This window comes from Marmota monax, unplaced genomic scaffold, assembly GCF_021218885.2.
Source record: "Marmota monax isolate L192 unplaced genomic scaffold, Marmota_monax_Labrador192_F-V1.1 WCK01_AAM20220418_F8-fsc00077, whole genome shotgun sequence".
NCBI classification, from domain to species: Eukaryota; Metazoa; Chordata; class Mammalia; order Rodentia; family Sciuridae; genus Marmota; species Marmota monax.
Genome location: NW_026694610.1, coordinates 6,386,470 through 6,397,413, shown reverse-complemented (window position 1 = coordinate 6,397,413; position 10,944 = coordinate 6,386,470). Strand labels below are relative to the sequence as shown.

The window sequence follows — 10,944 nt, the reverse complement described above, 5'->3', positions numbered from 1 at the left end:
AATACAATTTCAGGAGGTTCTGAGACTTCTTTGAAGTTTTACTTCTCAAAGGGACATCTGACCCCAAGATGAGAGCAGTTGGTTGAGAGTGGTCTCGCTAAGAATCATGACTTTATGACTTCTCCTGTATGCCAATGATTTGAAGAATGCATGTGACTCACATCAGTGTTCCACCTCCCACTAGCCAGTTAAATGTTAAATGGACCCCTCCTACAAAGGACTTGCTGCTTACAGAGGGTTAAGTTCAGTATTTGTGACTGAGAACCTGACAACAACCAGGTGAAAGCTGAGAATTCAGTTAATAATCCAGGTGTTTTGAAAAGTACAGTTGTTATTACCATGTAGTCAAAATACCTGATAAAGTGAATTTTCACCTATCAGCTGACAGTCTGAGGTTACAATCTAAGACAGAGATAGAAAAACAGGATCTATTCTACATAGAATATGCTTTTTAAATTTTATTGTTTAAAGGGCAAAATAAAAGGGAATAATGCACATCCACCCAAGTGAAGTTTCCATTAAATACAAGACTCAAATACTTTGTAATAAAGATCATCCAGCTAAAAACAGAATATTTGATCAGTAAAACAACAACAGCAATTTGACTTTGAGTTTTATTTCAATGGGCACAATTCATTCATTGTCTCTGGGAAAACTAGGCTAGGTCTCGATGGGCAACAGTCACAGTTATTAAGCAAGTAAATACTCCGCCACTTCCATGCCCTCCTTCACTTCTTTATGTCTTCAGTCTCATCTGGCTCTCTCTCTTGATGTTCTCTTTCCCACCTCATTTCTTTTAACTCTTGTCTGTACTTCCGCTCAATGAACCGCTTCTGATGGGCCATCTGGGGAAAGTTATCTGACACAAGGAGATATATTTTATACTTAATAAAAGATAGCCACTTGTGCAAAGAATGATGCAAACTAACACATACACACAACGTACACTTATATCCATGTATGTAGCTGTGTTTTACTTTTGTTATTCAGAAATAAACAGGAATCTGGATCAGCATTCCCAATTCTAGATTTCAATATCTGAGGTGATGAGTATAAATGGTACCAAAATATACAGAAATGTTAAAACACAGATGTGTGGTTCTGGAATGTTCCCAACCAGATGCTTTAACACTGTTCTCCTGGCAACAAGTGATTTTGGGGGAGAGATTAAAAGACACCATACAACAGAGTGGTCTATTTTTGAAAAGCTCAAACCAAAGCTTCAGACACATAGTGGTAGTATATATCAAGAACTAAAGTTTCTGAAAAAAGTCTAAAGGATCTCGGAAGGACAAAAGGAGGCCACATTCTAAGTCATTATGTTTGGCAATTAATTCTATTTTTAAAGTTTACCAGGAAAGGTCCAAAGCCCATATCTGTAAAAGTAAATCAAGTAGAGAATTTTGATTTGATTAAAGAAAAACATCACTCAGTGGCACAGTTGAAGCTATATTTAGTTTGATACTTGACACTGTGAAACAGTGCTGACACAAGGAAAATCTGGACTAAGATTTGGAAATTTTATAATTCTGTGGTCATTTATGGTCTAACTTTTGTGTAGCAATGAAGAAATCAAGTGTAGAACAGAAATAGCCATTTCATATACTTAGTCACATACATGTACTTAAATGACAAGCTTCTCAAAGGAAACGTGTGCCATCTGGTAATGCAGAGGCTCTGCCTGGCCAGCTGAGGGACTGCTGTGGGCAATAGGCTCTTCTTCCTTATGAAGCAGAGCTGAGGGAGAACATGGCCTCTTTGGGCCTGGCAAGTTAAGTTTGTGTGTCTGTGTTTTAAGGGTGAAGCATAATGAGTGACTTTATTTACAGTATATTCCTAAATTCTTTTATACAGTGTTCATTCCTTACCCCAGGTTGGAGATGGGTCAGGGAGGTGAAAAAAAAAAAAAAAAAAAGCGACAGGCAGTGATTCAGTAAAGACCTTACAGTGATTTTTTTTTTTTTTAAATATTTTGTTTTTAGGTGTAGTTGGACACAATATCTTTATTTTATTTATTTTCATGTGATGCTGAGAATCAAACCCAGCGCCTCCCATGTGCTGGGCGAGCGCTCTACCACTGAGCCACAACCCCAGCCCCCTTACAGTGATTTTTAAACAAGAAGAACACAACATTTATATTTTAGAAATAAAACAGTAATAAAATCCTCTTCCCTAAATAATACCAAATTGATTTCTTATGTACTATGTAAATCACAGGTTTCAAATATTACAAATACTTTCTAAAAGAATAAATAAAACCCAAGAAGTTAGTTGTAAAACTAACTTCATTTCTATGAAATGAACCCTATTTCTTCAGTAAATACTACTGTAAAATTTAATTTGCATTTTTAAAAGAAAATCCCAGTATTGGTAGAATTCAAGAATATGTCCAGATAGCCTTTTTCCCCCTAAGAAGTTATATACTACATACACACACAACAAAAACGTGTATACACATTGCATAGATAGAAAAACATTTAAAACCATTCCATCATCTACCCTTACAATCGGAGACTACAGGTATGTACCAATGGGTATACTTTTTTCTGTTTACTACAATCTAAGCATTTCCCTATATCATTAGTCTTCAAAAATATAATTTTAGTGGCTACAAAATATTCTACATTTGGATGTAGCAAGAGTTGGTAAACTACTGCCATAGGTCAAATACAGCCCTTTACCTGTTTTTCTCAATAAAGTTTTATTGGAACACAGATGCATACCTCTTAGTTTGCATACTAATTATATGCCTGTGGGCCACTGTGCCAGAGTTGAGTAATTTTTAAATTCGGTGTAGCCTGTGAAGCCTGAAATATCTGTCCTTTTATGAAAAATGTTTGTCAGTTCCTGGAATATACTATAATTTATTAAGCATTTCCTTAATATTAAACAAAGTTTTTTTTTAAATATTATAAGTCAAGCTATGATTATCATGGTATGTGAACCCTAGTTCATACTTCAATTAAATCAAATAATTTGTTCAAAGAGTATGAACTTTTTTAAGGACCTGACACATATAGCCAAGTTGCTTTCTAGCAGTTTAAACTAGTCATTCCTACCAGTATGTTTGTGGAGGCCTGTCTCAGAACAGGTGAGCTTTCTGGTACTGTTTAAAGCTAAAATCAATTAAAAAAAAAAAAAAAAAAAAGCCTCCAAAGATAACCTCTAACAATTCTGTAACTGGAAAATGGAACCTTAATTTTATTTCAATATGTGATTGTGAATATATATATAATGGGTGAAAAAATTCCCAGCAGATTCAATGTAAAACTCTCAGTGAAGATTCCATGGACATTAGATCTTGGCTGCACTGGCTTCTCCCCCACCCAACTACCTCCCTGCTCTCCCAAACAGGAAGGCACTGTCTGCGGATTACCACTTGGGTCTCAGTCCTCTTGCCTTTCCTGGAATCCTTCCCACAACTGAGTGTCCTGGGCCTCTTCACTCTTGCTTCCTGCAGTTCACTCTCTCCCATCTCTTTTCACTGGGTACTTGCAGCATAACTGAACTACATTATCATGGTGTGCCCACACGTCTGCTTAGAAGAAAAATGGCTCGCACTCAATTTAGAAAAGACCATGCAGTCCCTTCCACAGTCAATTATGTGATTTAAGTTTCTTCAACCCAGGATTTCCACTCTTGAAATCTATCCCATAGAACTGAAAGCACCCATATATAGACATTTATTTTGACAATGATAAACACGTGTACACACGCAGAAACAAAGTATTCGCCACAATAGTAATAATTTAAAAAGCTGAATAAAAGATAGCACATCCATAGTGGGAAATAGTATGCAGTCATTAAGAAAGAATGGAGGGGCTGGAGCTATTGCATAGTGATAGAGTATGCAAGAGGTCCTGGGTTCAATCTCCAGTACTGGGGGCGGGAAAGAAAAGCAGGAAAAAATCGATTGAAGCATTCCCTTTGACTTGAAAGATTTCCCATGATGTATTACTGAGCAAGAATAATGTATCTCATGTAAGATTGTAGTATACAAATATATGCAGAAGCATGTAAATATTCAATTTAATAAAACAATAAGCAAAAACAGAAAAGAAAAATATTCATGTTTATACTTTTACTTCTGTATAAGACTATGGAAGTATAAATATATGGGTGAAAACACAATAACCTCATGTTCACATGAGCTACATGGGCTGAGAGTGGGACTCTAATGCAAAAAAGGAAAATGACAATCAAAATGCACTCTCAGGAATAATTGATTTTTAAGTTATAAGCCCATTTTATACATATCTTATATTTTACTGTACTCTGTTGGAGAATAATTATGAAGAAAACAAGATCACATTTTATCAGTACTTACCATTTTTCTACTTCTTCATTTTTTCTCCATAAAACACTCGTTACACTATGAACATATAATTATAGAAAAAGAGATAGGCTTACATTTTTCAAGTGCATCCATTGCTGCTCCCATTTCTGCTTGCTGAATACTATTAAATAAAATAAAGGTGAGATACACTTTAATTTAAAGATTATTTTTTCAAAAACACAAGTTATGGCTATAAATTATTAAGGCTGATTTTCATGTTTGGTGCATAAAATTTCATGTGATTTTTCTATTGTCAAATATTGAATTGTGCAGATAGGAACATACACAAGAGCATGAGAAATGTCTTTTATTTGCATAAAGCCTATTTAAGATACTCATTCTACACTTTTCATATGCAATAAAATGTCTTCCATTTATAATAGGTCTGAAGTATTTCTTGCTTAAGGTTGAATACTCTCAATGTAAAGTTTAAAGAGGAAATAAATAAAATAGAGAAACAAGATATAGATTGGAGGGGTCAAAGAAAAGCGATAATACACGTAATTTTTTTTTTAACAAAGATGAGAGCATTTCCACAAAATTCAAATGAGATGTGATAAGAAATCAAAGGTCTAAGGACTATGTCATGCACAACATGGCATATCTTACATGTCTAGCTTGCATTCATGTGTACTCAGACTAAAACTGGATAGAACTGACCTGTGTACCAGCAAAAATGGCTTTCTTTAAGTAAGCAAAGCCCCTTATTTAATGGCATTCCCTGTTTAAGGATATTTATAAAGTTCAGAGGTTGGCTTGGTGGGGACATTAATCCTTGGGATTCACTTTACTATTATCCTCAAACACACCACACTCTAAGTTAGCAAGGAGACTATAGGACTTGAAAATACCAAGTAGGGACTTCCTTGCACACAGGACAGTCATTCCATGAAATCTGAAGTATTTTCTTCCCGTACCTTGGTCCTTTCCCACAGCCTATTCTTTCTCCCTTGAAATAAACAGCCACAGTATAGGTTCGAGCATGGGATGGCCCCACTGTCTGCAGAGTCCTAAAGTGAAATAAAAGAACATTAATTATAGAAAAGCACTAATTAATTTCTCTTGCTACTATAAAACTCCAACAAACCCCATGTACTTATTGCCTAGACAAAGGGAGGTAAAAATAACAAGTAACATGAAAATGGTAGAAATGGGAGAGGGGTGAGTTTTTAATTTGTCAAACTGACCAAATACTGAGAGCTTTTGAAATAGCAAATTTTAAAAATTCTGTACTTCATTTTTATATTTTTCCCAAAGTAATATGAATAGCATCTAAACACTCACAAGTGCAGTGCAATATACTTCCAACTGACATCTAAGTGTGCATATTTAAAGTATCATAAAATTTAAAAAGTTCTACTGTGAAAGTTAACAGCTTTAGTCTGGTCACTGTTTTTCAGTGCTAATCACAGCTAAATCCAGCAAACATTCAGGTAATATACCTCAGGTCATGTCTGAGAGGTTTCACATCCTTTATGGATTCTTTCTAATGTCTGATATTTTATCGAAGAGATCAGAAAACATATTTAATTCCTGAAACATCTAAGATCATTTCAAAGGTACATTATAATGCCAAGTACACAACACAATCACCTAAAAACAAAGCTACAGGATTTTAATGAAGTAGTCCAGATTTCAAATACAGTAAATCTGATAACTTCAAGGAAAAGGGAAATTAAAAATAACCAACAAAGATAATGGAATGAATATAGTAATCATGAAAAAACTATGTAAAACAACCCCATCATCTTGATAACAAAGAACAGACTCATCATGTACTCCTCTGGGGGGGTGGGGGGCATGAGAAGGGAGCACAGCAATTTCCTTTGTATTCCTAAACTCCAAGGGATGAGCGTGCAGTGCTGGCTTCTCCACGGCAGTACTTACTACGGCAATTGTGCCTGGCCTATGAAAAGTTTATCATCCTATTTAGTTTATTGAACCTTAATTATCACTTTGACGAGGAAATGCTTTGAGCCTTTCATATAATACAGCTCAGATATTCATTATGCTTATTAGGCACATATTAAAGTGCCATTTCTAAACATTTGGGCTTCTTTCCCCAATAAATAAAGGAAATGTTGTTTTGTAGTGACAGCTTCTTGGCACAATTCGAGTAGCTTGCTGTGGGGTGACTCAACCTTCTCCTGGACTCAGTTTTGCTTTTAGCAAAAAAACCTATGAACTGTTCTGAGTATTAAATAAAAATATGAAAAAAGATTTAAAATTCCCAACTGCCACTATGTTTCTCCTTGAGTATTCTGAAGCTTGAAAAGTCCAAAGGAGGGCTTTCATTTCATATGGAACACACATACACAAATGTGTGCTTGCAACCACTTCTGCATAGGCAAGGGGTAAAACAGCTCTGAAAATATATTTTTAAACATCCCTAAAATCACATATCAACAATACTTTAGGATGAGACCTATATACTTGGATAATCCCTTCAGTTTATAATTCCTCTTTATATCACCTTCTGAATCAACATGTAAGTGTCACAAGACGATTACTTGTCTTCAGAGTCAAACCTACTATCATCACAACTGGTGGATGTGGTAAGTGACCCATTACTTACCTTAATTGCTCTTGAATGACTTTTGGCTATTACTCAGAGTGAAAAGATACTCAAAAGTATAAGGCTGCTTTTGATATAAATTCTAAGAAAGAAGCTTTTAATATCTGAGTAACCCAGCAGCAGTGAACAACTGCCCTGCTTCTCACAGTGACCACTGGGGGAGGCAACCTATCTGTTAGGTGACAGAGACAGAAGCCAATAGGCATTCAAGGGCAAGAACAGAAAAGTACCCAAATACTGCTACAAATAAGCACCCAGGATCTTCTAATTTAGATGCAGAAGTTGTGCTAGGCTGTGTTTCTAGATTAGAAGAAATAAGAAGACAAATATAAAAATGTACATAAGAACAATTCTTATTTTGATCTTGTAATTTTAGTATGTCTTCCTGCCATGCAGTAGTACAGAGAATTTCAGAGCTGGGAGAAGGCACAGAGATAAATGAGAGATAAATCATTCATAAATGATTTTAGGGATGTTTAAAAAATGTATTTTCAATGCTGTTTTACCCCTTGCCTATGCAAATACATGGTTCCATCTTACTGCCAAGATGGAGAGGCCCAAGGAGTTTCTCTGCTGGGCCCAGTGCCTCACCAACAGTCAGTATGCCTTGATCCTGGGCTCTCGTCATGATCAGCCCATTCATTAGTTTTCCCTCAAAGCACATGAAGATCAGCTAAGCATACTGGTCCAATGGTCTACAAGCAACGAGTACTTACTTGTACAGGGGAATGTCTGGCTCTTTCCCTTCTGTCCTAAGTGTCAAGCAGCACTGCTGTAGCTGGGATTTGGGGTCATTCCAATCTTGATTCAAAATGAACTCCTGTGGTAAGTTCCCAAAATGCATTTAGTAAAGGGTTCTGGAATCACCAGAAACAAAGTATACCACACATTTAAACTTCATATGAGCTTACTTTTAATCGTGGAAAGAAACAGACATTCATGAAAGTATGAACGTATTCCAAATCCTTATCAATGTACAGTGCTGCAATAAATGCTGGAAAAAAAATAAAAACAAATATTCACTGCAATTTATCAAAAAGAGCAAAAGACCTAGACTTTTAAGCAACATATTAATAAAGTTTTCACCTTCCAGGCCCTTTCTATTTCAGCATAACCATTTCATCTTTCCTTAAAATTCTAATCTTTATCACTAATATTAGCAGCAGCATCACAGATGTGTTATTAAGATGCAAAATCACATAGTAACAAAGGCCAAATTGCAGTTAGCTAAGGACTAAATAAAAGACACACAAAATGCTGCTGTATAGCAGGGAAAAAAGGGTACCTGAGTCCACAACCACATTATATCTAACAAATCAAAATGCAGCTTGAAGAACAACATATTCAGAATGTGTAACATAACATATCAGAATAAACACATTCTTGAGGCCTACTACTCCCATCATTAATCTTCGGATCATCTATGTAAGAGTCCCACGTTAAAATTTCATGAACAGAAGACGACAATTTTTAAAGATCTAATCTGCCCACATTAAGAAAAATTTAGTTCTGGGCTTAATGACAACATAACTATATATACAATTTTGCATTAATAAATGGTGAACTACTAAATATAGATAGATAAACAAACATTGGTTACAAAGATGATGCAATTAAAAAGGAACTTTAACCACGTAGACAAACAGTAGATTTAAAACAAACAACAGAAAAAACAAAAAAGAAAAAAATAGCTTTCATTGAGCTAAAAAGAAAAATGCTCTTGATTTCTCAACTAAATTTTTATATAATCTTAATCTTTCAGTTACTTTTATTCAGTTGAAAAATAATTCCTTAAATTGCCTTTGTACTTTTTAAATAATCTGGTTTTCTACATACTTTAATATTTGTATATAATTGCAATTGACAAAAATATTATAACAACAACAACATCAACAAAATTCTAAGGCCTGCAATGGTCCACTTCCTTTGAGATAATATCTGAAAAAATTATTTATGTAATCCTTTAGTTAGCAACAATGGAATTATTTATAATGCAACTACACCATATCAGAAACTGCAAAGTAGAACTGTGAGCTCATTCAAAATAATCAGTGAAAATTTTCGTCTTTTGTGGACAACCTATCCCTTTTTCTGGGCCACTTTATAAAGGCTGCTGTGTGGCAAAAAGCTATGATTCACAATGACCAATCTTTACATCTGTTATTGTGTCACATAAAGGGATATGATGGCTGAGAGAGGGAGGACTATAGGGGAAACTACCATCGAACAGAGAGATTAAATGTAAATGCATTATTCACATCTTAATTTCAAATCATTTTCTTTCAAACAAGCTTTGATGAAAAGCATAAACAAACAAACAAACAAAAACTAAAAGAGAAAAGAGGTTTCTTTAGCCAAAAGGTATAAATGAGGAGGATAAAAATTGGTCAACTTGACTTAAACTCTGAACTGCAGGTTAAGAGAAAAACTTTACCCTGTAGGACTCACATTCTAAAAGGTCCGCCAAGGTCTTGGTCCTCAGCGCCACAGGCCTCTTGGTTTTGTCATTAGTTATGGCATACTCCTGCATGCCCAGCTCCTCTGCCACCTTGGCTTGAGTTCTGTTATTCACCAGAGAACTTCGCAGCAACTGGTCAGAAGGAATTGGAGCACATAAAGAAATCACTTCACTTTTCGTCTAGGGCTTGCTCATATGTTGGGCCGAACCAGCCCTGAGAACATCTCATGACAGGAACACCGGGTCTCCATCCTCAACCATTTCCCTTGGATGATGTGGAATACTCCATATGTTCTCTGCTTCTCCTCCATAACCCTTTCTGTTCTGCTACCTGGATTTTACTTAACACTTAGTTTTTTTACTTGTTTAGTAGCAGTGGGGTAGGGTTGGAGATATGCTATAATATGACAGAAGGTCAATAATTTCTATCAAGTTTAATGCTATTAAATAAGGAATGATTAAAAATTTTTAAAAATCATTTTTCTTAAATATTATGTACATTCAATTAAAATATACCCCCTTTGAGGGAACAATTAGATCAATTTTGAAAATCTTATACATTTCCACTGCCCCAATTCCCTGTACCCCTAGGAAATCAATGCTCCCCCAACCAGCAGGCAAACAGCCTACTTTCTGTCACTGTACATTGGTCTTAAGGAAGGTTTCCTAAAAGTCTAAAACAAACATCAAATTTCAGGGCACAGATCTTAATTCTGATATTATAGGATTTAGAGAAATTATGTTTTAGTAAGTAATATTGAAAAGATTTAAATTATTTATGTACATTTTTCCTTTTATTATTATTTTAAAGATTTATGCTATCTGAATCTCAGTTTTCATACTTTGATCCTTTATCTTTAATCAATTAAAATTTTCATATTTCAATTTCAGGAATTCAAAACAAAAATTTCTACTAAGAATTTCAGACAGGTAAGAGTCCTCTAAAAACTATCCAAGGTAATATTAGATACCACCTAAAAATTATGCAACCAAGCTGTTACAGAGGTATCCACAAAACAACCTGGTTTAACACTCACTAGGAGAGAGGTGGGGAGGGAACCTAGGAGAAGGTGGGTAGATACAAAGATGGCAACTCCCCAAACAAAAACTGAATTATGCCCAATATCCAGGATTTGGGGAAATAATGAACCTAAAACTACAATGCTTCCTACGATAAATATAACAAATTCTTGGTCTCTTGAAGAAACCTTCCTGAACACAGAGCAGGAGCAGGAAGCAGCTGGGTGGTGCTGGTGTCATGCCCTCCACTGTTCCGCGTCACACTTTGTTTATTAGATGCAAGTTTTATGCTCTATGGCTCAAAAGTGTCAACAGAGCTTATGAAAATCAAGATTTATTCTCAATGCTTGATATTGAATCCTTCACAATAGATAAATAAAAAACAATATGTTCTTAATTTGTCTGACAATGATTCATGAAGCAGAAATACAGCTTGATCTTCATAAGCCATGCTTGTTGTTGAATTTTAGACTATAACTCTTTGCCTGTCTCTGCTCCCTTCCTCCTATTTCCCCCTAACTCCATCTTTTCTTCAATAGAGTGTTTCATTAAAAT

General features: G+C 35.3%; 1 protein-coding gene across 4 annotated transcripts in view; it reads right to left on the bottom strand.

Moving 5' to 3' along the window:
• Positions 1–443: 443 nt before the first annotated feature.
• The window catches only part of Drosha (drosha ribonuclease III), a 118,132-nt gene continuing 107,631 nt past the window's right edge, over positions 444–10,944 (bottom strand). For 3 of the 4 annotated variants that reach the window (XM_046422296.2, XM_046422297.2, XM_046422299.2), the window contains 6 exons: positions 9,360–9,501; positions 7,823–7,905; positions 7,628–7,731; positions 5,254–5,346; positions 4,411–4,457; positions 444–859 (listed from right to left, as the gene is read on the bottom strand). In XM_046422296.2, coding sequence (XP_046278252.1) covers positions 729–859; positions 4,411–4,457; positions 5,254–5,346; positions 7,628–7,731; positions 7,823–7,905; positions 9,360–9,501 — 600 coding nt within the window. In that variant the 3' untranslated portion in view covers positions 444–728. The remainder of the gene's footprint in view (positions 860–4,410; positions 4,458–5,253; positions 5,347–7,627; positions 7,732–7,822; positions 7,906–9,359; positions 9,502–10,944) is intronic. The other variant, XM_046422298.2, reaches the window with a different exon arrangement.